Source organism: Myxozyma melibiosi, assembly GCF_037950935.1.
Source record: "Myxozyma melibiosi strain Phaff 52-87 chromosome Unknown BZA70scaffold_1, whole genome shotgun sequence".
Taxonomy (NCBI): Eukaryota; Fungi; Ascomycota; class Lipomycetes; order Lipomycetales; family Lipomycetaceae; genus Myxozyma; species Myxozyma melibiosi.
In genome coordinates, this window is record NW_027042915.1 from 804735 (window position 1) to 830274 (window position 25540).

The following is a 25540-nucleotide window of genomic DNA, read 5'->3' on the forward strand; positions in this document are numbered from 1 at the left end:
ATATATGCCATTTATTATGTCGATGAGCGTGCGACTGTGCGAGCCAGAGCATGCGATGTATATATTGTTTGTACATACTGTGATTGGGAAGATACAAGGAACCGTCACAGAGCAGGTCAACAATGATCATGATTACATTTACGGAGTTTTATGGCTATCTGTTTTTCATTTCTTTTTCATCAGCAATCTTTTTTGTTTCTGGGTTTTCTTTACGGATGGAGTTTTAGTATCTAATGTCTAGTTATTGTCAGCAGCTGTATTGCTTTTTGGGTTCGGTGGAGGGTTCCTGCTGGACCTGCAGAGAACGTGGGGAAGTTGCAGCGCGGGACGAGAGGGGTAAGGAGAAGAGAGGTACACATGCAGCGCGGGAGTGCGTGATGCGGGTATAGATGATGATGATGATGAGTTAGTAGTAATGAAGTGATTAATCATCAAACAGTGCGAGCGCGTGTGATGCTGAATGCTTCGCCTATCAAAGACTGAAGTACGAGCATGTGAGCCGTTGTTTATCAATGCGGTGTTTTTAATCGTTGATAAACGATGGATGAACTCACGGTGCTCGTAGACGTTCTACATGAGAGCGTAGATGACGACTGATGACGAACGTTGCTGCGGTGATCTGCACTCTTGAAGTGTGAGCACACCGCGGTTTTCGTGTTTCCCGATGTGGATTAATGCCCGCACGCACTCCCGATTGCAATTTGCACGGATTAGAAAGTAAGTCTCAAAGAGTGGATGAGATATTGGTGGCGGCTGTAGCAACAGGCTGTAGCAGTAGGTTGTAGCAACGGCCGTAACAACGTCGCAACACCGGTTTGAACACCATGTCTTGCTCTCAGAACACGCCTCTGCTCACGAACAGCGCAGTGCACTTTTATTCCACAGTTCTTACGATCCAGACCAAACAGCGTGCCGCAGCAGAGATGTGACGTGATGTGACGTCAAGAACAGGCGGATTGTTCACTGCGCCAGACGCAGCAGCGCTGTGGAAGTTGCATCCGGGTTGTGAGCCTCACCAGCCGCATTGAGGCGCAGCACAATGCACCAGCCACTTCTGGATTATTAATCCGGCGGCCAAGCCCTAACGTAACCCTACAAAGAAGCAGTCACGCGGTCACGATGTTAGCGCTTTGTAAGCAGGGTTTGGCTTGCGCGAGGTCGTCGCTGTCCTGTCCGTCGCCACGCCTCTTCCTACTCCGCGTCAGCCTTATCCAACAACCAACACCATTTTTATATTCCCCGTCGATTCTTCGTCAACTAATTGTAAGTGCGCTTTGTTTGGAAGCTCGAGATGGAGAATATGGGATTTGCTGTGAATTACATTGCGTCGCGGAAGGGGGAAAAGACGAGGACGGGATGAGTGCTCCGGTGCAGTGGCAATCCTGTTTTGCATAAATACTCCGTCTCCGCCGCGATCTACTTCGCTCGCAATATTCTCTGGTATAATCTACAGAATCTAACAAACCGATACAGAAAAATGGCTCGCCGTCCCGCTAGATGCTACCGCTACTGCAAGAACAAGGTATGTCGAATTTGAAGAAGAACGAACAATAGAGATAGTCAGTCGCTAACACTCATCTCTCCAGCCGTTCCCCAAGTCCCGGTTCAACCGTGGTGTCCCTGATGCCAAGATCAGAATTTACGATCTCGGCCGCAAGCGCGCCGGTGTCGATGAGTTCCCTCTCTGCGTCCACCTCGTTTCCAACGAGTACGAGCAGCTCTCGTCCGAGGCTCTCGAGGCCGCCCGTATCTGCGCCAACAAGTACTTCACCAAGACCGGTGGACGTGACGGTTTCCATCTCCGTGTCCGTGTCCACCCCTTCCACGTCCTGAGAATCAACAAGATGTTGTCGTGCGCCGGTGCCGATCGTCTTCAGACCGGTATGCGTAACGCTTGGGGTAAGCCCCAGGGTCTTGTTGCCCGTGTCAACATTGGCCAGATCATCATGTCGCTCCGCACCAAGGATGCCAGCAAGCCCATCGCTATCGAGGCTCTCCGTCGTGCCCGTTACAAATTCCCTGGCCAGCAGAAGATCATTATTTCCAAGAAGTGGGGTTTCACCTCGCTCGACCGTGACGACTACGTCACCAAGCGCCAGCGTGGTGAGGTCAAGGTCGACGGTGCCTACGTCAAGTTCTTGAAGAAGAAAGGACCCATCGAGGAGGTCTTCCACCAGTTCCCCGACTACGCCGGTCTTGAGGCTTCGAGCTAAATTACTCGACCGCGTGTATTTGCAGGAGATTGTATAAATTGACTGGGTTTGTTGGTTACCGGAAAGAAAAAATTTAAAACTATGAATGGATATTGGATATATGGGTGCTGTATAATTATTTGTCTTCCCGACTTGGGTTCTGCATACATCGAATATATTCATGTCTTCAATAATTATGAAGTCGTAGATTTGGTAGATGTAGATATTTGAGTGGAGTGTTGATTACTACTAAGCAGACCACAGATCGCTCTCAACTTGGTTCTCTCCTCATCTCTCACCATGCCTCTTTATGACCTCTTTACTCTCCTCCAACAATAAAGACAACCTTCTCTCGAACGTAAGTAAATCTCAGTCACATCACATGAATTACATCTCCTAACCCGTCAACTCCCTCATAGCTCCTTGGAGCCAGATCCGCACCCGCATCCTCCCCGCGCTCACAACCACTCGCCTTCCCCTTCTTCGACCAATTCCACCCCACCTCCACCTCCACCTCCGCCTTCAAACCGCACAATGTCACGGTCCTCTGCGGCGGCCCGTTCTCCGGGAAATCAAGACTGCTATCGCATATATGCGCGCTGACGGTGATACCTGCCGGCGGCCTTGCCGTCGTCCTCGATCTCGACCACCGATTCGTTGACGTTGCGCGCGACACGATCGCGCTGCATTGCGCTGCCACTGCTGCTGCTGCGAAGCAAACTCAGGGCGATGATGCAGACGATCGTTCTTCTTCTTCGGACGAGCAGGTTGTAGCGGCGGGTGTGCTCGTGCTGCGTCCGACCCGCGAGACCGGTGCGTCGGGGCTTCTCACCTGTCTAACGCGTCTCGCGACAGCCGAGCTATTCGAAGACCTCGTCGCCGCCGTCGACTCCTCCTCTCTTTTGTCCGAATCATCTGCCTGGACAGATAAACGACACATATCAGGCCATGTCCTCGCCGGCAGTGTCGCGTTCGATCTACTAGCCTACGGCGACGAGCGCACCGCCTGCGCGCGATCGACGCTCGATTCCCCCGTCCTCGCTGTCTTTGTCGACGGGCTGGCCTCGCTGTACTGGCACCTTTCAGACCCGTCTTCGTCCTCTGCGCAGGTTTCTTCGTCCTCGTTGACGTGGGCGCAGGTCGCGTCCCGTACGATGAGCGCGCTGCAGAGAGTCTCGAGGGTGTATGGCTCTATCCCCGCGCTCGCCTGCGTCACGATTCTCTCGCCGGCGACGACCACACCGCGACAGTCTATCCACGTGGCTGACAAGGCGTGGCCGATGGTGCCTGGCGCGGACGCGTACATCTATCTCCAGCGAATACCCCTCCGTCAATGGCGCTATGATGCTCCGCAATCTCACAACGCTGCCGGCGCCAATGACGATGATGATGCTGATGATGAAACTACGAGTCTTGTGTCTGTCCAAGTCAGCAGCGTGAATGCTTCGACGGTGAAGGAGTTTAAGATGGCATTAAGTCAAGTGCACGGTGTCCGGTTCCGCGAGTAAAGCTACAGCTGTATTAACGATAACCACTCCACTATTCGGGGAGTGAATAAAAATGTATATTATATCAATGTCTGCTACAACCCAAGAAAACACATATGACGAACGCCATGCTTTTAATCGTAAATCTCAAGAGGCGGGATTCTATCAATATTATAAAACCAATTTCCACTACACGTCATAATCTAGTTAGTAAGCTTGTCAAATATCAAAAAAAGAGAGAGCAGAAACACTTACGCTTCGTCTTCTTTGAGCAGCCAGTCCTTGGGGAAAACAACCAGATGCCCCCGCACATTCAACAGATGCCGTTCCGCAGCATCCCGATCGAGGATATGATGCGCATGATCCTTCTGCTGCTGCCGGCGGCTTCTCCGCGACGAGCCACCGCCTACATGAGGCGACCCGCCTCCGTTGCCAAAGTTGCTCGCGTCCGTCACCCGTCTTCGGCGACGGAGCGTGCCTCCGCTCGTGTTGTTGGTCTGTCGGCTTACTTCCTCTTCCGACCCGTTCACGCCGCGGTCCGACACCGGGGTCTCGTCAGCAGCGACTTCAGTGTCCGCCGCACTGTGATCCGCATCATGCAGCGGCAACGCATGCACGGCTGCTCCTGCCGCAGACACAATATGCTCGCCCGTCTTTGCAATCCCAGGAATCGCGGTGGCAATCACCGCTTTCGCAGGGTTATTCACAGCCGTCAGTCCGGCTCCGCCAGCCGCGTTTCCTGTATTGTTCGGGCCCAGGTTCGAAAGTCCTCGCCGCCGGACCACGCCGTCGTCTTTACCAGCCGTGCCGCGCGACGAAGTTGACCCGTTACTGGTATTGTTCTGCGTATTCGTGCCTCCCGGCGACGACGACGATGCGGTCTGCGCGTTTGCGAATTTCTCGCTATGGGCCTGGTAATTCTTGTAATCCTTCCACGTCCGCACCTCGTTATCCGGCTGACATCTAAACACCTCCCGGTAGATATTCGTGTTGTTGACCGCGTGCGCGAGCCAGATGTCGAAATAAAACTGCTCCGCAAGCGGGTCCTCAAACGACACCGGCGTGATCTCTCGCAACGTCTCCGGCGGCTCGGTCTCGAGGATCTCGCGCGCTTCGAGCTGGTTCAGATGAGACTCGGCGGGGGCAAGCGAAAGCGCCATGATTAGCTGCTCGAGCTTCTCGAGCGACTCCGCCGCTACTTCGGGATCAACTCCCTCCTCTTCGAACCCAGATCCAAACTGTCCCGTCTCCTCGTCCTCCAAGTACGGCTGCCGAGCTTTCCCGGCCGAAAGCCGCCCTTGAGAATGCGGCTGCGCGGGGTCTGCTTTCGACCGCAGCGGATCCTCGGTCTTGAACGTGGCCTCGTTGCCCGGCGGCACCGCGATCCCGCGCGTCTTGGCATCGCCTTCGCCGCCGTACTCGAGCCGCTCGCGCACTTTGGCTGCCATCTTGTGTTCTGCCGGCGCGCTCTCAGACATGCGGTCCTGGCCGTACCCCGCGACGTCGGCCAAGTGCTCCGTGCGATTGATCTCAGAGGTCTCTGTCGAGTCTGCCGTGCTGTGGAAGATCTTCTCCGATAGGTCTTGGTTCTCTGGGAACTCTTTCAAAACTCCTTTGTCGTTCTCGTCGTTGGGATCAATCACTGGCACAGATGCTCCCGCGGCTGCCTCATTCTTCTCACTCGCAGAGACCTTGCCAGATTTCGCTTTCTCGTCCGTGGCGTGATCGCGAATATCTTCCTCGTCATCATGCGGCGAAAAGAACGCGTACTTCCGCTCGCGTCTATCCCGAGCCTCGTCATCATCCCTCTCGTCCTCACTGCTGTCGACGTCGTCTTCGCTCTCGCTCTCGCCCTGGTCAGAGTCGTACATCCCCTCGTTCGTCATATCCCCATGCGACGCCGCAAAGCTCTGCGGAATCCTCGTCAGCTTCCGCAGTTTCGCCACGTTCGACCAGATATCGTGGCGCCCGGTATCAAGCGTTACGCTCTTGTCGTCGTCGTCGAGACCGTCATCTGCGTCGCTGGCTGCTGCCGCCGAAAATGCTCGCCGTTCAAGATCTTCGAGCGCGTCGACGTCAATTCCGAGATGCTCGCGCATCAGGCGCACGCGAAGCGTATGTGGGAATCTGCCGACCATGTACTTTGCGCCCGCCATCGTGGACTCGATTTGATCGGTATCACGGATTATCGCTGCTACTTCAGAGTCGCGAGAGCCTCTCATCGAGCGCTCGTTGATGTTTGCTGATCCGATGATGGCGACGCGGTCGTCAACAATCATAATCTAGATCAATGTCAGTATTCTGTTCACTGTCAGTATCAGTTAAAGAGTGTGTTTGCGTACCTTTGCGTGAATGTACAGCTGCTCGGTAACGAGCTTATCCTGCGGCCCGACAGTACCCCACTTGCGCAGCGAGAAAAACTGGATATAGTCCTCCGGATTGACGCCCGCGCGCTCGAGCCGCGAGTAGATACTATGCGGTCCGCGGGAAATCGACCTAAACTGGCACTCCATAATCAATCTCACGGACGTGCCGTCCTGCTGGTCGACCTCGGCCTCGAAGCCAGGCATGAGCGGGATGATGATGATTGCGCGCCAATCTTCGTCGCGCTTGGCGGCGCGCAGGATGCGCTCGACCAGAGCGTCGCCGATCGCGTTCTCAATCACGGTGCCGTCGACGGAGGTCGACGTGATGAAGAACTGGTTCTCGATGTACACGAAATGGTCGGATGCTTCGATCGCCTTCAAATACGCAGTCTGGATCGAGTGCTCGAGTTTGTCGTGCGCAAATCCAAGCGACCAGCTACTCGCAGACCGCAGCAGTTGCGCCTCGCACGTTCCAAGATGGCCCAGCGCCTCGACCTCCGAATCAGTGAAATCCGGAGGCGGGAGGAGCACCGGCGTCGGTCTCGTCGACCGCTTCTGCCGAATGAGGTAATTCCAGCGCTGCACAAAGTGCCGCGCCGCGTCGCGAGCAGGCTGGCCGACCATCTGCATATGCACGTCGTGCCATGGCATGCGCGGGACCTTTGTGCGGTCGTACATGTCGTCGTACGGTTTGTTAAGCTCGTAAAAGTCCTGCACGCGCGCGTTCGAGTAGTCCTTGCCGATCCAGAGCTGCGTGTCCTGGCCAAAGTCAACCTCGGATCCCCGATCGAAGCCGGTCGGCTTATTATCGTTCAACACATGCTGAGGCGTGTCCCATCGACCAAAGCAGAGATCGAGGCCACCGACGAAGAGAATCATGTGGTCGACAATCACGAGCTTTTCGTGATGTGCCCAGAAGAGGATATTCTGCCTAAACTGGTTCGGCGAGCGGGTGACGAAGATGTTGGGATGGAGATCGAGCAGCGACTGTTTTGTGTAGATTGAATCAATCGGGATTGCCGCGCCAACGTTGCGGTAGAGAATCACAAAGATCTTGACTCCTTGCTCCGCCTTTCGCTTGAGAAGTCGGTCGAGTCGCCATTGCTGGTTGCCGTGAGCTGGTCGGCGAAGGTACACTTCCGGACTGAGCCACCAGTCATGGATGTAGATCACATCCTGCGCCATATCAATCGCATGACTTACGTTCCAGAAATAGTCGCGCTAACAATAGAAAGTCAGTAGTCTATCTACTTATTTTGAGTAGAAGAAGGACGTACCCCATCAACAAACCACTGTGCCGAAACATTATGCCTGACAGGTGCAAAACTCTCAAACCGGTGTTTCTGCGCCCAAGGCGTACTCTTATACATATAATCCATACTATCCATCCACTGCTTCATTTGTTTTTCCGAAAACGTGAGCACCTTCATCTTCCGCTCTGCGTTTGCCAGTTTGAGCGTGAACCGCACTTTAGTGGATTTCTTGACCGATTTCGTGAGCGAGCGGTTGTTGGCGTTGTTGCTGTTCACATTGCTCGGACCCGCAACCGCCTCGGCTTCGGCGTCCTCGCGCGTTTGCCAGCCGTTTGAGGTCTTGTGCGTGAACTTGAAATCAGAGTCGACTAAAAACACGTCTATCGGAACGACGTCAAACATGCTGTCGACGACCAGCACGTAAGAGTGACGGATCAGAAACCACTTTGCTCCGTAGCGAGTAAACAGTGCTTTGATATTCTTCGGCCCTAGCTTGGCTGTCCGCCAGCCTCTCGCGGATGAAGTCGAGATGATTGAAAGCTGGCCTTCTTTCCCGTGATACGAGTTCTCGACCGAGAGACGGATACCCATGGCCGACAGTTCAAGAAACCGGCAAAGTCTGTTCGCCTCGCCGCGGAAGATCATGATGCTGATCAGGTTCTTCAGGTAATCCTCCAGACTCTGCCGCTGCGTCTGCGCGAACTTTGCGTTGCGAACATGGCCTTGCTCGCCGCTGAAACTGGTTATGCTATGTCTAGACGAATCCCGTCGTCCGCCTCGGCTGGCTGGCATATCAGCTTCGGCCTCGGCCACATCTTTCAGTCCACGAACGCCGCGCAAGTACGGAATCGCCTCGCGAGGAAAGCGCGGCAGTCCCTCGATAGCGTGTGCGCCGCCCATAGTCGCGCCACCTGTAGTCGACGAGTAGATATTCCGTGTGAAGTTGAACGCGCGGAAATGTGAATGCAGCGCAAAGAAGTCGCGGAAATCACGAAAGATGACCCATTTCATCCGGATCGGGCCAGAGCCGTACTCGAGCTCGATCCTGAAAAGCGTGTGCTGGCGATCCTGCGTGCGGGTGGAGTCGCTGATGCGCACCTTGAGTTGCTCGAGCAGGACCGGCAACCGGCTGCGTCCCTTTGAGTCCTTTTGGAACGCAGAGGCGATAATTACAGCGGCGGGAGCTCCTGCTGATAACTCTGATAGCAGCTCGGCTGATTTCTGGTGGTCGTGCTTTGCTTCCTCTTCTTTCTTTTTCTTTGTAAAGTTGATGAACTGCAGACGCGCGCGAATGTCCTTCCATCGCTGCAAGTTTGCGGGAGAGGGCCCGCCGCTTGCATTGCCGCCCGAGCCACTAGTTCCACCGTGTTCCCGGCGCAGCGTAGTGATTGAAAACATGTTTGCGTTGCTGTTCCCGCTGTCGTAATGCTCGACTGACGACTGCCGTCTGAAAGGCGACTTGCGAGCCGTGATGTTGCGAGGGATGTCGGCAACGGTCGATCGACGCTGGTGAGAGGATATCCATTTCCGAGATGCCTGATCGGCAGTGGCCTCTCGACCCTCTTGCAAATCTCGTTCACCACCGTCCGCTTCGGCTCCTTCGGTGTATTGATCTTGATCAACAGGTGCTTCGCCGTCTTCGGGTCTCGTGCTACGGAGACGATCAAGCCAGCCATCGGCAGCATTGAACAGACGGCCCCAGCCGGTGTTTTCATGATTCCCATCAGGCGTGGCCATAGGACTTCCCGGCGCGCTGACGAACCCTTCAGCGTTGTCGCGGTCTGGCAAGACTATGTTCCGGTCATCGCCCCAGTTCCTTCTATTCGGGCTTTTGAAAGCCTCCGCGGGTGGAAGCGAAGCAAGAGAGGAATTTGAGGTCTGTGTGCTCTCTTGCGTCTTGGTGGCTGATATCAGGTTCGAGTCACCGGTCTCTTTGCGAATGGCTTCTTGGCTGTCGTTGGCATGGGACCCGTTCGCCTGCGTAGTGCGTTGCTGTATAGTGGTGTTTCTAGTCGGAGTATATGGATCAGCGTGGTTGTATTCAGGAACCTCGGTGAGCAATCTATCGAAATCCTTCTCGGCTAATAACCCGACGTCAGACTTGCTCGTGCTGTGTTGTTGATCTGGACCGATAGCCGCATCTTTGCTGCCGTCGGCTTGGTAGTCGCTGTGCTCGAGCGCTGTGTTGTCGGAAGTGTGATTTCGCTCGGTCGCGCGTAGTGTTTGGACAGAGCCAGTTATTGACATTGGTTCTGCGTGAGTAACCATCGCGGGCATGGGAGCTGATTCCGGGGTTTGCTGTGTCGTCGTCACCGCCGTCTATGAGCGGTCGATGACTGAGTCTTTCTGCGGATGGCAAGTGCTGGTTGAGTTGAATACAGCGGAATACTGTTATTTGATTTTGGTTGTTGTTGCGCGTGGCGAGGGTGGAGTGTGGTCTGGAGAATGTAGAGTGTTAGCTCGTTGTATGATGCCAAGATGTGCACGGTTCCGGCGACCACGACGACGACGACGGCAGCGATCGTGTGCCTGGCCAGAGAGACCAGTTCTGTCGCAAAGTCGAATATAGAAGATAGTTGAGATAATAAAACAGATGACGACATACGTAAACCACGAATAACGACGATATGTGCTGGAGAACAATAGCAGCAAAAGTCGAACAGGATCTGTCGGTCGAGAATATCAAGACTGTGGATCTGTCCCCGAGATAACTTTACGCGCCGACGAGTAGTCAGTGAAGAAGAGCCGAACCACTGCTTGTCATTGAGGTGCTGTCTTTCAAAACCGCACGCTCTGTTCTCTGTTTCTATTGTCCCGAAACGAATTCGTGTACAGAAGCGGTGTGGAGGAAGCTGCTGAAGGAGCGAGGACGAGACGGTGAGCTTGTTTATTCCTAATTAAGAGGCACATACTCGAGCCCATCTTGGGTAAGTGTTCTGGGGATGATGGAACCCTTATACGTAGACGTATATTCAGTGCATTTGGCTCCGGTTTAAAGGCCAAGACGAGTGCGGCTCCTATACAATGTGATGACGTACAGCAGCTACGAGGATGGATGATCTGCTGCTACAAATAGACCGCTGTAGTTGTTCAACAATAGTATTTCCCGTAGTATGCCGTAGCTTAGAAACTGAGATATGTAATGACAAACCGTGTGATTGAAAACTCCAAGAATTGGGACACCGGTGCGCCAAACAAGATAACAGAGAACAAACAATCCAAATCCAAATCCAAATCCCTAATTCACAAAGAACAATGAAGTAGCAGCTAACTGCATTCATCCTCACCGCCCACGTCCTCAATCAACAGCACATCCTGCGACCGATACGGCCGGTGCGAGTTCCGCTCATAGTCATACCTCCTCCACCCGCTCGGAATCGGCACCCTATCCTCCTCCTTCACCATGCTCAGCGCCCGCCATATATTCCCAATCACGCAGTGCTCGCCACACGCCGACTCGTTCTCGCGCTGCTGCCGCATCTGCTGGCACCGTGTGCGAAAGACAGTGCAATCGCGCACGCTCGCAATCCATTCTTCCAGCCGCGTGCGTTGCGCGCCGGTCTTGTCAATCTGATCGGTCTGGTCCGCAAACACGCTCGTGAGCTGGCGCGCTTCGACAAAGGATAAAAGTTGCACGCGTATAGACGACGTCCTCGGAAATATCTTTTCGTTCCAGCGCTTGATTGTCATGCGCGCGCGTATGCGCCTCCGCACGTTCGCCAGAGCATCCGACGACGTCTGCGCGAGTTTAAGCGGCGAACTCTGCGTCGTGGTAACAGTCCGCGTCCAGTGGCGTATAAATATGTTTTCCAAACTGCCTTCAAATGTAGGGATGTCCATGTCCGGCAGCGCGCGGTCACGCTCGAGCGTGGAATCGTCGGCGTCGTCGACGTCGGTGAGGATGCAGTCGTCCATGTTTTCGTCGCGCGAGTGCTCGACGCCGCAGAGGGATGGTGTTTGGTCTTCTGTAGATATTCCGGAATCAACTCGTTCGGCTTGTTCGATGGGGATATCTTCTTCCTCTGTATATCTGTCTTTGTATTCTTCCTCGTCCTCATCTTCCTCGTCTTCTTCCTCGTCGTCGTCCTCATCCTCATCGGTGTCGATACAGTCCTCATCCGTCTCCTCCTCATCCTCCTCACCCAACCCCCATCCCCCCACAGACCGATCAACAATACACCGATTGACGTCCTCGACAAAGCTGAGCCACATCTCCTGCGACACGCCCCGGGGTGCCATAAACCGCGGCTGATAGCTCGCGAGCCCGTCGAACCCCAGCTGCGAGGTGAGTTCCGACCGCGCAAGGATCCCGATCCTCACTCGCCGCTGCTCGGGCTCGTCTGTCAGCGTTATCGGGGTGTGTGGTTCTAGTGCTGTAGTGCTCTGGTTGATTGTCATTGCGCCTAGAGCAACACGTCTGTCGCGGTGCAGGGCAGGCAGAAGTTGAAAACAGTAGCCAACGGCTGGGCGATTACAAGCAGGCAGTTCCCTCGATATACAGCATAATGTCTGACCAGCACGCCGGTCGCTTGCTCGGTTTCTTCCTCGGTTTCTGTTCGGCGCCGACGCAGCCTGCGATGGCCAAGCAGAAGTCTGACTCTGCTGACGCGCCGGTCGGGGCCGGCGCACTCATCGGCCCGAGCCCGTACCCTATGCGGGCTGTGTGATTAGTCGTAGATTATGTAATAGAAATATCAATTTCATTGTTTGTGTGGACGCGATATTGCGCGAAGAGTTGTGTATTCTACCTGGTGAAGACTGAGTAGGATATGTACAAAGAAATAGCGCACCTCTTATGACTTTGGCCCACAGAGAAGATAACGCCATACAAACTCTGAACAGGATATGAGATATCACAAACCTCTGTGGCAAAATAGGAAACACAAATGACCGTTGAGGTAAAAGGAAGCTGACCGATACATACTGAAAATCTGGAAATTCCTTATATAACAATGATATCAATAACCAACATTGAACAATGGCGAATCACGAGTGTAATGCGGAGCATATACTACAGAGCAATATTCAATCCCTATTTACTGTTCAATTGTGGAGTTTGTAATGGAGGTTCCTCGAAGTTTTCAAGATCGATGTTGTGCCATACAGCGCCAGCTTCGATCCCTTCCACAATCGGCGCATACACCCTTTCCCATTTAAGCGCGGGCTAGACAAATACTGCTGTTAGACCAATTCAACCAGCCCAGCCCGAACCGAGCTGCTGACCTTTTTGTTACTGCCCACCTTGTATTCAAATCTCCACGAATGAAGCGCGATCTGGCGCGACCTGAATCTCTGGGTTGAGATCTCGTCGAACCCGTACCGGAGATCGTTCACAATCGGCGCACCCAGCACGTGTGAGCAGTGTATCCGGAGCTGGTGTTTGCGTCCGCTGATCGGGTTGAGCGCGAGTAAGACTTCATCGCCAGGCGGGCCGCCTCGGGGCGAGGTATTGAGGATTGTGAATTCGGTGGCCGACTCGCGGCGCTTGTTCTCCTCGTCTACCACTGCGGACTCTATTCTGCCGAATTTTTTGGCGGGGTCCCATTCTGTGATGGTTTCGGGTAGGGCGACCGTGCTGGAAGGGTCTTTTGTGTTTTCGATGAGCGCGGACAGCATGCCGTTCCGCCGTGGTTTGACGACCGCAAGGTACTAAATCAGCAAGGCTATGAGCAATGATGTCAATCCACACATGTAAACATATAAACACGCACCAATTTTCTGAGCGGCCATCCGCAATTGCCGCCTTCCTTGAAGTTTCTGTGAAATTTTTGAACCGCCTGTCACATTAGAGTGAGCAAAAATACAATACAAGAGAACCCACAGAACACCTACATGGTTAGTGAGACCGACGACCATCGCACCAGACACGCCATAGTCTAGTCTATGCACGAGCTTTGGCCAGACATATGGGGGCACTGGTTTCTCAGGGTAGAACTCGGGATGATGTTTCTTGAGAATATCGAGCAGCGGGCGTCGGTCTGTGTGCTGGAGAGGAACTTCGGCGGGTTGCGAGAAGATGAGGGCGGGTTTGTTGAGCACGATGAAATGCGTCGTGCGACGCAGGATAGTTACTCCTTTCATCGTCGGGATTGTGCAGGATGATGTTGATGAGTATCAGCAATGAGTATCCCGATATCAAAGACGAGGCAAGGATATTCATCGTCAAAGTTTTCTAAACCGCTGTTATTGTAAAAGCGCATTGCGTCTTTGTGATCACTGACAGACGTACATGGAGTGACGCGCGAAGCAGCTTCTTCAAACGTTAATTTTGGCTCCGAGGCGGGATTCGCGCTAAGCCGCAACGGGGCAACATTAGAGCCGGCTCAAGCTATCGGACTTGTATGCTTCTTTGGAAGAGCGCTGGACTGCGCAGACGTGCATGGGTCAAAGCAAAGTGTTAGTGGACGGATAAGAGACTGGGCAGGCTTAGCACAGCAGGAGACAAAGAGAGAAGGAAGGAAGAGAAAGAGGAAAGGATCCACGTCGGTGGGCGTCGCGGACTGCATAATCTTTCCCAGCCGGGCCTTTGTTCACCACAGCCTCGTTCCCATCGGGATTATCTCTTTTCTGGCTCCATTGTCGGCCCGAGCCGAGGAACTGGCCTCTGAGACTTTCATTCGGGCGCTTGGCGGAAGTCACATTCGACAGGCAGAACCTTGCGGCATTTTCACTTGTGCTGAGCAAGCAGCTGCACGCCGGTGCAGAACCCTACCGGACTGCAAACTGGGCCAGCAAAACCTCTGCCGGGGCTTCCGAAGCTCGGCCTTGATTGTCTCTGCCTACCCGAGCACCTCCACAATGAGCGCGGTGCTCGCGAGCAGTCACTTCTATGCAGTGCTGCACCTACTCACCTACTCATCACCTCTCGTCTCACTAACCACCGACAGTCTTTTATTTCAAACCCTGCAACAACACCTCCTCGGAACCAGAAATAAGCAGTCGGGATCAAAACTCAAACCCGCTCGGGCCGCTGCGTGTGACCCTGCCTGTCTTGTCCGTTATCATCAGAATTCAATTAACGCCTTATGACGTCCAAAAGTTCCTCGTTCCCTAATTGGGCAGCTTCCGACTTTTCCTCCGCGTGTTTGCCGATGTCCGGTATTGTTCTAGTAGGCCCGACGTCGTGCTCGTGGTTGTAGATGCGTGCGTTCATTCCTTCTTATCATCTGGTACTTACTTATAGACAAAACATGAGACCCAACCAAGTCCAAAAACCTGACCAAACAATAGCAAAATAGCTCATATAAACATAAAAGAAAGATAAAAAGAGAAATCTAAAAAAAGAAAGAAATCTAAAAAATTGCCGTTTTGAAAACCCAAGTCTATGATAAAACCCATATAAACATATAAAATAGACAGAAATATGATTGCCCTTCCGCCATGACCTTCTCCACATGAAAAAGCATGTAGAAGAGCATGTAAAGAAATAAAAAAAAGAAAATAGCAAATCCCTTTCGGTCCTTGCGTTCTGCTAAAATCGTCCCCAATCCAGTCATTCACTCATTCATTCATTCATCGGCGGCTACTCCCACATCGCCAACTCGTTAATCACGCGCCGGATCTCGGCCTCGACAATGTCAATCTGCTGAACGCCGCCCACGACAATGACTCTCAGTCCCGATCCAGGAACGACCATCGGCCGCGGCATATCGCGCGCTTCAAAGTCAACGTGGATCACCAGATCGGGAAGAACGGTGCCGCGGTAGAGGCTTGCGCACCACGCAAAATCCTCGACCGCAGACCGCTTGCTGCTCAGGCTACTGCCCTTCATCGTTCCCGCGCGGACGTTGCTTCCTGTATGGTGGTGGTGCAGCGTCGCAGGCGAGCTCACGCCTGACGAGCCCGTAGACGACGTAGTAAGCGAAGGCGACCGCGGCTGCTCGCCGCCAGCGTTATTCTCGCCCGCGGACGAAGAGTTCGCGTGGTTCTCGTGCGCGTACCATAGCTGCGTCGCGCTCGCGTCCACGTTCGCAACAAGATATCGGTTCAACAGCACCGACTTTCTCGCAAACGCAAACCTCTTCACGTTCGTCATCGCCCGATGCACCGCTCCCGCGCGTAGAACCGCACGTCCTTCGGCGCTGATCGTGATCTTCTCACTATCGCTGCCGCCGCTTGCGCCGTTGCCGTTCCCATTGCCGCTACCGTTGCCGGCGTCGCAGAGCTTCTTGCCGCTGCTTCCGTCGCTGCTCTCGCTCTCGTCGGTCTCGAATGTGTCGATGGAGACAATGCACCCGATGCGCTGCGTGATCTCGCTAGCAAACATCGCGCCCACGGCAGAAACGCCCTCGATCGCAATAACCGCCCCGCGAGGGTGCTGGCGCGGCAGAGGAATCGCGGCGGCCGACAGATAGTCATACTTTGACTCGAGCGGCAACGCAATCCCAGAGTCGTTACTGTGACCTTGGAAGTTCACCAGCAGCTCGACATCGTCGTTCTCGGATCCGCCGGAAACAGGAGCGGGGTTAGTATTCGACGGCGGGAACGTCGACGCGATCGGCGGCAGGTGGATCTGCGTCTGCGATCCCTGCTTTTGATGGCCTTGAGTCTGCGGAGGCTGCTGCAAGAGCGACTGGGGAGGCGGATGCAGATCGGCATCCGAGGTCCGGCACCGGCGCTTGTACAGAAATGCCTCTTCGTTCTCGTCGAATTCGTCGCTTGTTCTCGTGCCGTTGATGATGTTGGATATCGTGTAGCTGCTGCGCGGGTGCACGTGGCCGCCCATGCTGGAGTTGATGTTGCTGTTGCTGCTGTTGTTGTTGTTACTGTTGTTGTTGCTGGTGTTGCAGCTTCCGCCGCTTCCGATGACACTGTTCAGCGGCTCGGGAGAGGTGGATGCCTTGCGCGTGAGCGAAAGCAAAGCCTCGACGCCTTGTCGCGCATCTGAAGGAGTGTGTGAGGCAGCGAGAACATCGCTGCGAGGAAGGGGGAGGATGGGAGGGAGATGTCTCGCCTCGGGATTGGACGAAGTGGGTGGGGGTAAGTGGATGTAGTTTGCTGACGACGATGCTGACGAGGACAGAGAGGTAGGAGAAGTTGTGCGCATCGGCGGGAGGTGATTTGAAGGCTCAGTTGGTGGGGAGTACTGTGCCATCCCCTGCTGCTGCTGCTGCTGTTGCTGCTGCTGTTGTTGTTGCTGCTGCTGTTGCTGTTGCTGTTGCTGTTGCTGAATGTGGATCGGAGGAGGAGGATGGAGTGATGAAGACGAAGGAGTGTTTTCGCGCTTGGGAATGATGGAGTTGCGAGAGACAGAGGTCAGGCCGTGGCATTTCGGGCAGATGCTGACGCCGCCGGGAGCGGTGGTTGAGGATCCCGCGCCGGCTTGCTGACCGGATGATCCCTCGTTGCCGCGTTTGGCATTGCGCCGAGGCTGGTATCTGTAATCTGGGAAGCGTTCTAGATGAGATTTCTTCTCCTCCTGTAGAGATGAGTAAAAGAGAGGTGTTAGAAAGAGAGGTAGGTGGAGATCAGGACGAGGGTGTGGCAGGACGAGCTCAGGGGGGAAAAAATTCAGCGGAACATACATCACCGAGACGTTGCCAGACAGCTTTTTCGTCGGGGGAGAGATGACGCCATTGCTCGCCGATGATTTTGGAGATCTCGGGGTTGGTCTTGCCGGGGTGGTCGGCTACGACGGAGGCATGGTGGTGCTGACGGTAGAGGATGAACGCGTTACGAGGCCTGGGCACGCGGGCGACCTGGGGGCAGAGACAGATGGCGGACTGCTGCGGATGCTGGTGGGAGGAGGGAGAGGTTGATGCGGCGGCGGAGGAGGTTGATGCGGCGGCGGAGGAGGTGGAGGAGGAGGAGGCGGAGGAGGTGGAAGTCGCGGAAGCGGAGGAGGAAGTGAAGGGCGAGGAGGAGGAGGAGATCGAAGGCGGCGGGGAGCCGGAGATGACGGGGTTGAATGCGGAGGTGAGGGCGTGGACGGCGTGGGGAAGATGGTCGTCGTCGGAAGACGCGGCAGAGGGGGAATTGTCGGGGAGGAGTTGCATCTGGAGGAGTTAGAGGAAGGAGGCAGTGGGCGGTAGATGTGGAAGAGGTACCGGTGGCAGATGCTGCTGGGTGGCAGTGAGGGCCATGTGGGGGGGATGCAGATGAGATGAGAGGAGGGCGAGGAGGTGAGAGGAGAGGTGAGGGGAGGAGGAGAGGAGGAGGAGCGAAGAGAAGCAGCAACTAGAGCCAGACCAGAGAGGAAGAGAGGAAGAGAGAAAGCGAGGAAGAGGAAGTCGCGGATGAGTAAACAGAATCTGAGCCAAAGCCCGGCAAAGACGGCCGTCGGCCGCTTCCGCACAGTCGCACAATGGCGTATTATGTGTTATGCAGCCCGCCGGGGAACGAAGCGCCGACCGCCGAGTGTCGCAAACTAAAACTCCGAGCACGTGTTGACTGTGATTTCCGGGACGTGATCCGGGCGACGGCTGTCTGCAGTGCCGAGCGTGCCGGGAGCTGGGCGCACTTTGGCTTGGAGGCTGCTGGGAGGCTGCCGCTCAACCGCGCTTTTTTTGTTGCGTATTCTGACAGAACTGAGCAGAGTATTCTGTCTGCTATTCTCTACTACAACCATCTCTATTACACCCCCCCCCTCGTCAACCCCGACTTCGCGCTGTTCAGGTCTGGGCGTGGCCCCGCGTGCGCCGTCGCTAGTCACAGCTGCGTCGCTTTAGGTTTAGCCCTAACCCGAAGCGCTGCCGCTTTAGCCGTCAAAAGGTTAAACTGTAAGCCCTAAGTTGATTATCTAAGTGGTTGTGGATGTTGGTATTGTCTGAATCGATGAACGTATTGCATTTGTTGTATGTTGATATGTGTCGGGTATTCGTGGCATTGAGCAGAATATTAGAATCAGATAGCGACGTAATTGGTCAGTGCATCGGCAATATACTGAAGAGCTGATAATCGCATGGAACAACTGTGCGCGTTCTTCTCGGCACTGCCTCGGTGTCTTCTTTGCTGCTCCAGGTAAATCCCTCCCGTTCTATTCCTTTCCGCTGCGGAAGGAACCAGCTGTCGTTCACCGCCTTCTGTTTGTGATTGTTGGTCTGCGATGTCGTCATCGGTAGCGCGCATTGAGTCTGCGATGACTATTGCTGCTGATTTATGTGAATATTCTCACTTGCTGTCCCCTCATCCATATGTTTACATCAACTATTACATCGACTATTTACTTCAACTGGATCATAAAATATTTATTAATATTTCTTATTAATTTATCATACATAACCTCCGTCTTCTTGTTGCTGTTCATACTAGTCTTCACCCTCACTAGAACTAATTAATAATCACTAGTTACTCTCATCGCCATCTTCCCCTGCGGCTCATCATTATCAAACAATGAACAAAAATGAAAAAAATCTCAAATCCATCAACCTTCGTCCACCTCATATCCAAATGAACCTCTCTTCTAGATGACACACCTGCACGACCTCTCACCCTCCTCTTCTCTACTCTTCGGACTCGCCCTCGGCTTCCTCGCAACCACCGCATCATCCCACTTCCTCCTCCCTCTAATATCACATCCTCATGATCAACCACCCTCCTCCTCTTCCATCCCAGACATCAAGATCGGCGTCGAGGGTCTTATAGGCAACACCCCCCTCGTCAAAATCAAATCCCTCTCCGCCGCAACAGGATGCACCATCCTCGCCAAAGCTGAACTGCAAAACCCCGGCGGCAGCGCCAAAGACCGCGTCGCGCTCGCAATCGTCGAGCGCGCGGAGCAAGAGGGTCTCATTCGTCCGCACTCCGGAGACGTCGTCTACGAAGGCACCTCCGGCTCGACCGGCATCTCGCTCGCGATGATTTGCAGGGCGAAAGGGTACACCGCGCATATCTGCCTGCCGTCTGACACGTCGACCGAGAAAATCGATTTGCTCGAGCGATTGGGCGCCACGGTCGAAAAAGTCCCGCCCGCAGGCATCGTCGACAAGCGACAGTACGTCAACATGGCGCGCACGCGGGCCGCAGAGCGTAACGCACTGCCCGGCGGCGGCCGCGGTCTTTTCGCCGATCAGTTCGAAAATGAAGCAAACTGGCGCGCGCACTACGAGCACACCGGTCCCGAGATCTACAGCCAGACCGGCGGAGGCAAGCTCGACGTCTTCATCACCGGCGCAGGCACCGGCGGCACCATCTCCGGCGTCTCTCGGTTCCTAAAACCCCGCGTGCCGGGACTGACCGTCGTGCTGGCCGATCCGCCCGGAAGCGGACTGTTCAACAAAGTCAAGTACGGCGTCATGTTCGACGTCAAGGAGCGCGAGGGCACGCGGCGGCGGCATCAGGTCGACACCCTCGTCGAGGGCATCGGGATCAATCGCGTGACGCGCAACTTTGAGATCGGCAGACCGCTCGTCGACGACGCCGTCCGCGTCACGGACGAAGAAGCACTGGCTATGGCGCGCTATCTTGTCGAGCACGACGGTCTGTTTGTCGGAAGCTCGACGGCAGTGAACTGTGTCGCGGCCGCGAGGTACGCAAAGAAGATCGGCCCGGGTCATACGATCGTTACCGTCATCTGCGATTCTGGATCGCGGCATCTGTCAAAGTTCTGGAAAGCGGCAGGCGAGGTTTCGAGAGATCATGAACTCGAGCTAGATGAGATCTTGAACATGTCGAGATCATAATATTACAACAATTCACAATAGAGAAGAAAGAAAATTAACGCCGTAACAAATGCCTAGTCAACAAACCCATCTATCTACAAACACTTATATACATTCAAAGCAAAAGCTGCGATTACAACGATACCCCGCCGTCCCACACACCTTCTCACCCGCATTCCCATCCGCCACCGCAAAAGACGCGCGCCGCGGCGGTTGACTTGACAGATCAGGCTGCGTGCTCTGCTCACTCATGCTCTGCGACACAAAATTCGACTCGCTCTCGCTGTCGGGAATCTCGATCAGACTGTGGCGGTCTTTTGCGTGGACGGCGGCTGGTTTCTTGCGCGAGGAGTGGTGGGTACGCGGGTGGGATGGGGACTGTGCTTGTGGGGTGCGTGGGGTAGCCTTGTGTGACGATGGAGGGGGTAGCTTTTTTGCAGCTTTGCTTTCGGATCGAGGCAAGTCTGGAGGTGACGGGGTGGATCGCTGCGTCTCTGTTTTAGTCTTTGACTCTGTCTTTGAATCTGTCGTCGAGTCCGGAGACGACGGCCGGGAAAATGAAGGCGAGGACGACAGCTCTGGATGATGATCGTGCCAGATCGGATCGTACTCTGGATTCATCTCGTTCGGGATCGCCCACATGTCTTCTGTCTCTTGCGCTTTGTCGCTCGCGGGCTCATGCTTTAGTGGTTCGCTGTTGCTGAGTTGGTGAGGGGCGGGTGCAGTTGCGGACCAGGACTGCACCAATAGATCGAGATGACGAGCTTTTTCGAGTTCGTACTCGTCATCTTCATCGTTATCGTCCTCGTCATCTTCCTCTTCATCGTCTTCCTCTTCCTCTCCATCATCACCCTCAAGACCATCGTCATTGCTACTGCTCAACAGATCGATAGGATCCTCGCCCCTCCTGCCATCTGAAGCCTTTCCTCCAGAACCAGTGGCACTAGCAGACCCAGAATGCAGCGTCGACCACGCCTGCACGAGCAAATCCAGTTTCCGCATCTTCAGCTTCATCTCGCGCGCTCGCGCCGACTCCGGAGCTGTCGAGGATTTGCGAGAACCCTTGTGAACAGGGGATGAACTCAGCATGTCGATCTCGTCAGCTGATGAATCTCCTGTATATCTCTCCTCGTCGAGGCTCTCATCATCATCTTCACCATCATCAATCATATCTCCAAATCCATCGTCCACTTCCTCCTCCTCTTCCTCTCCCTCCTCCTCCTCCTCATCCATCTTCCCTCGAAAATACCCATGCCCAACCCCCCACTCAATCCCCCTCAAATGCCCTCGATCCTCCACAATCTCGCCCGTGAGCACGTCAACCACGTCGGTCTCGTGCGTCAGATCGCGGCCGTACTTGCGAAAAATGTCTTCCCATGCGTACTTCAGCTTATTCGATGCCTCCTTGCGCGCTTTTTCGAGATCAAAGTCCGCGATTCCGACGGGTTCGGTCGTGGATACTGCTGGTGCTGAGGAGCGCGGGTGTTTTGATTTCAGCGGGGGGATTTTTGTGTGGGTATCTTCTCGTTCGTCGGGTTCTGGACTATCTTCGCCCTCGCTGGAATCGTAGCCTTCTTCATACATACGCCCATTATCAAAATGTATAGGCGACGCAGATTTAACATCCGACTTCTTCCCTCGTCGCTCTGCTAGACTATCGTCGACGCTGCCGTCACTCGCAAGATCGTCTCCGTCCAGACTCCGCCGGCGCTTCTTCTTCGGATGATGATAATGCTCATGCATCAGTTCCGTCGTCGTTGTTTTTCGTGTTCAGCAAGCAGTCTAGATTATCGCCTTTTGTTTCTGTGAGTTGAATCCAGCGCGCTGCTGAGGCTTTTGCTTGTTTTTCTTTCACGTCATTCAAGACGCGTCGTTTTTTGTATTTCCTGATCTTTGTGAGATAGAAAATCAAAAAACAAAAACTCCACTGTATCCCGCCCCTGGTACGATCAAAAAAGCAACCGATGGACTTTTTGTATATGTTCAGAGGCGGTGATGTAGTTCTAGAGTCGTTGCTCTCTACGCGAACGCGACGCGACTGGACTACGTTCAGCTGTGACATAGACGAGGGTTTTGTAGCAATACTGTGTAAGCTCACTGGCGGACCTCACGGCAGCTCTCAGCTGGGGCAAGTCGAGGTATACAGAGTTCTGACTGCTTACTACTTTAGAGATGGCTATAAAGATGGGTGCAAAGAGTCCAAATAGGCCCTTTTACTACTCCTGACTATCAATTGCCTTGCTGGGAGAGCAAAGACGAGTTGATGGGTGCACCTAAAATTGGCTTTGGCTCGGGCACCTGCTAAACAGGCAGCCAGGTCAGCCAGTTGGCCAGGCCGCCAGCGGTGGGTCTGATGCGCCGCCGCCACGGGTTTTGCGTTTTTATAGATGGACCTGCCGTGCGCGCAGCCGTGGACGACGCGTCGCTAGCGGAGGAGGGGAGAGTAGGTAGGGCAGGCAGGCAAGGGGGGAGTCTATGGGGTGAAATGAAAAGTGATATCAACTGCTGTTGGAGACGAGGTGCTGTGCTATCAACCTATTTTTGAAGATGGAAATGACAGCAAAGCAGCGCTCGCTTTATGACCTCGCTATAGTGAGCAATATTTGATAAATATAAATAATATCCTGAGTGATCTCGTTTGAGTATTTAGCAAAAAACAAGTACGTTGAGGTCGGGTCGTTTGATTTAATTGAGTTCTGGTGGTTTCTGATTTGCTGTTCGCTTTGGGATCTTGGAGATATTGAGTGGATATTTATGGAACCCCTGCAGAACTGGTAGCAGATTAGCTTATCGCGGTGACGGTCTTTCAGTGAGGAGATCGACTGGATTGCGTACTGTTCACTGTTCACTGTTCACTGTTTAGTGCTCGCTGTACGCAGATCAGGAAGCGGTGTATACCTTCCCCTTTGACGACCAACGACCAACACGAACAAGACGACTCACTTCAGATCTACGAGATAGACTCTGTCATAAACAGCAAAGCAAACCCGACCGCCACCGAGCAGAGATTAAAAGGGGTCTACGACGAGGTCTGCCAGCAATCAAACAAAGCAAGGGGCTGGGCTGCTCTGCTAGCGTCTGCCTCTCTCTCGTTCGTCTCATCCCTCGCTGCCGGCTCCGTACCTGCGCCAATTACCTGTTTCGACGGGGGTGGTCTCTGTATCAGATGCAAAGTGCTTTAGTGTAGCAGTCATAAGCCCAGCCAGGAATAAGACACGCGGTCGCTTGTCCTCGCTCTTCCTGGCCCCTTGCCTCGCTTGCTTTGCTCTCCTCCACACCCAGCCTCCTCCGCTCTCGTCTCTGCTGCCGCAGGTACCTTCTTCGCTTGCCCCGAACGTTGACCCAGAGACCGCAATATATTCCTGCTACCAACTCCATTCTACCTCTTAATAAACTTGAAAATACTTCATTAAGACAATCAACCAATGCTCATGGCCGCAGTTGCTTCTACTCCACACTCTGCGATTACATAACCAGCCGTGGGGCTCACTCGTCCAAGCGAGTCCAGTTCCTCACAAACTGAACCGTAGCGTCGACCGATCTGCAACCCCACCAACCTCCACACCCGCTGCCTCGAGCAGATCGAGCAGACCAGCAAGCGGGCGCACTTACACCAGATGTCCGACGAAATGGCGCTTTTCATGTCGACCCTGGTAATCACAAACCCAGACATCTACATCCCCGTCGCAGACACCTACCGCACCGTCCTCGCGCGCTCGCTGCACGCGACCTGGCCCACCGGCCGCCTCGACATCTTCGTCGCGCGCCCGCCCGAGCGCTTCCGCGACGCGCACTACGTTGTCACGCAGCTGTATCTGCTTGCTACCGAGCTTGCGAAGGCGGAGGGCCGCGAGGGCGTCGAGGTCCGTGTTCTGTTGCAGGGCGTGGGTGGGTTTGATATCGGTAGCGAGAGGAATCGGAGTTGGGAGGTCGTTACTCTGGGAAAAGCCGGTGCGTCGTTGCGTTTGTTAGTATACTGCACATGAGTTTGAACTAATTGCCTCGATATGTGAGTCTAGACTCGGAACTGCTACCGATATTCATTGCCGAGCGGCAATCATCGCCGTACCCTCCTGCGCTTCAAGTTCTCGTGCTTCCGATGCAGGACGAGTCTTTAGATACTCAACCCGGATCCGAAGGCGATGGGGAACAACCGCGTATTGGCGAAGCAGGCATGGTGCGGAGTGAAGAGGAAGACGAAGAAGAAGAGGACGCAGAGGATGAAGGGCGGGACGGATCATATGCTGTCGTTGCGCGTACGTTGATCTGATGTAGTTCTTACTGCTGACTTTCTATAGTTGAACATGCTAATTCTTCTTACTACAGTCGGGGGAACTTTCGACCATCTCCACGACGGACACCGGATTCTACTAACAATGGCGGGCTTTCTTGCGTCGGAAAAACTGATAGTAGGCGTGACGGGCCCGGCGCTGCTGAAAAACAAAAAATACAAGGAAGAAATGGAATCGCTCGAGGACCGGTGCGCGCACGTGCTTGAGTTCCTGGCATACGTCTACCCCGGCATCAAATCGACCACGCACGAGATCAACGACATCTACGGCGACGCGGTGAATATCGAGGCGATTGACGCGCTCGTGGTGAGCGCCGAGACGCGCTCGGGCGGGGTCGCGGTCAATAAGGAGAGACGGAGGCGGGGCATGCATCCGCTCAAGGTGTGGGAGATTGGCGTCGTGAATGGAGATCAGGAGAATGCGTGGGCGGGAAAGTTGAGCAGTACCGATATTCGGAGGCGGATAGCGGAAAGCAGGCAGGCTCAGGCAGCTGCAGAGTCGGAGGGGCGGTAACCAGTAATTATCAAATTATACTCTGAGCTGGTTTACAAAGGTACTTGGGAAAGAATGCGTGGACCCGTGCAAGTTTAATGAGCAGGTTTTATGAGCCAGAATTCCATGAGAACTACGTAGATGGACGATTGCGCTGGTTGTGGAGGTCAAAATGTGAAAGGAACAGAATAACGGTCCATAACCAGAAGCAAGAAAACAAATCAGACAATGGGCGATGTGATACTGTTCATGCCTTCATTACCCATTAGGCGACATGCCCGACACATCCGTCTATCTCTGCATTTGTCTGCAGTTGTCGGGCAGCCCACCGTGAACCACCATGGTGGAGCTGGGGGAAGTAAACCGAATTAGCTTTGATTGGACTGGCTCGATCGAGACGAGCGAGGAGCCGAAAACACAAATCGATAATAAAATAACGGTTTTGTTCTCTGCGTATTCGCAGCCCTGTCCACGGTGCTGGTACGTCTTGGTGGGGACAGCTTTCGAGCTAAACTACGAGCTGACCTGGATCGGCGGGCGGCAGGTGGTACTTTGGGGGGAAGCATGCACAACTTGAGGAAGCGAGGAGTTTTTTCTGGTCTCGGATATGAACAGCAGGTAGTTGTTGTTTTCTACTTCCGTCAGTGTCTGATAACCTGGAGATAATCTGAGACGTTTGAGTCTGCTATCGCTCTGCTACAGAACGTGACTGCGAGCAGCGGTATCTGGGCGAGGAAGGACGAGTAGAGTAACCAGGAAGGTAGAATTACCACAACCACCCCAGCCAGCTCTTTCCGTTTCCCGCTCGAGCAGACAAACACGGCAGCACAAATTCCTCGGACGACAAGTCGAGGGTCGA

At 54.2% G+C, this 25540-nt stretch overlaps 8 protein-coding genes across 8 annotated transcripts; 4 read left to right on the plus strand and 4 right to left on the minus strand.

The window, feature by feature from the left end:
* The first annotated feature begins 1101 nt into the window (after positions 1-1101).
* On the plus strand, positions 1102-2430 carry BZA70DRAFT_270975 (protein component of the large ribosomal subunit). The gene is made up of 2 exons (XM_064911402.1): positions 1102-1522; positions 1587-2430. The coding sequence occupies exons 1-2, from the start codon at positions 1478-1480 to the stop codon at positions 2211-2213; spliced, it is 672 nt and encodes a 223-aa protein (XP_064770348.1). The 5' UTR covers positions 1102-1477; the 3' UTR covers positions 2214-2430.
* On the plus strand, positions 2431-3731 carry BZA70DRAFT_270977 (uncharacterized protein). The gene is made up of 2 exons (XM_064911403.1): positions 2431-2550; positions 2612-3731. Exons 1-2 carry the CDS (start codon positions 2503-2505, stop codon positions 3698-3700), a joined length of 1137 nt encoding a protein of 378 aa, XP_064770349.1. The 5' UTR covers positions 2431-2502; the 3' UTR covers positions 3701-3731.
* Positions 3732-3813: 82 nt separating this feature from the next.
* Positions 3814-9575, minus strand: BZA70DRAFT_286679 (uncharacterized protein; the record flags this gene model as incomplete). Its single annotated transcript, XM_064913887.1, has 4 exons — positions 3814-3868; positions 3935-5961; positions 6022-7266; positions 7323-9575. 4 exons carry the CDS (start codon positions 9573-9575, stop codon positions 3814-3816), a joined length of 5580 nt encoding a protein of 1859 aa, XP_064770350.1.
* Positions 9576-10154: 579 nt separating this feature from the next.
* Positions 10155-11997, minus strand: BZA70DRAFT_270981 (uncharacterized protein). Its single transcript, XM_064911404.1, has one exon. The coding sequence runs from the start codon at positions 11694-11696 to the stop codon at positions 10566-10568; it is 1131 nt and encodes a 376-aa protein (XP_064770351.1). The 5' UTR covers positions 11697-11997; the 3' UTR covers positions 10155-10565.
* A 230-nt stretch (positions 11998-12227) lies between these two features.
* BZA70DRAFT_9863 (pseudouridine synthase) lies at positions 12228-13475 on the minus strand. The gene is made up of 4 exons (XM_064915591.1): positions 13131-13475; positions 13010-13075; positions 12540-12947; positions 12228-12462 (listed from the first exon to the last, which is right to left on the minus strand). The coding sequence occupies exons 1-4, from the start codon at positions 13377-13379 to the stop codon at positions 12331-12333; spliced, it is 855 nt and encodes a 284-aa protein (XP_064770352.1). The 5' UTR covers positions 13380-13475; the 3' UTR covers positions 12228-12330.
* Positions 13476-16359: 2884 nt separating this feature from the next.
* BZA70DRAFT_270986 (high mobility group box domain-containing protein) lies at positions 16360-17583 on the minus strand. Its single transcript, XM_064911405.1, has one exon. The coding sequence runs from the start codon at positions 17291-17293 to the stop codon at positions 16793-16795; it is 501 nt and encodes a 166-aa protein (XP_064770353.1). The 5' UTR covers positions 17294-17583; the 3' UTR covers positions 16360-16792.
* Positions 17584-18365: 782 nt separating this feature from the next.
* BZA70DRAFT_9126 (tryptophan synthase beta subunit-like PLP-dependent enzyme) lies at positions 18366-19960 on the plus strand. The gene has a single exon (XM_064915532.1). It carries the CDS (start codon positions 18704-18706, stop codon positions 19916-19918), a length of 1215 nt encoding a protein of 404 aa, XP_064770354.1. The 5' UTR covers positions 18366-18703; the 3' UTR covers positions 19919-19960.
* A 3554-nt stretch (positions 19961-23514) lies between these two features.
* Positions 23515-24702, plus strand: BZA70DRAFT_286685 (uncharacterized protein; the record flags this gene model as incomplete). The annotated part of the gene is made up of 3 exons (XM_064913888.1): positions 23515-23848; positions 23917-24153; positions 24224-24702. The coding sequence occupies 3 exons, from the start codon at positions 23515-23517 to the stop codon at positions 24700-24702; spliced, it is 1050 nt and encodes a 349-aa protein (XP_064770355.1).
* Between the last annotated feature and the right edge of the window lie 838 nt (positions 24703-25540).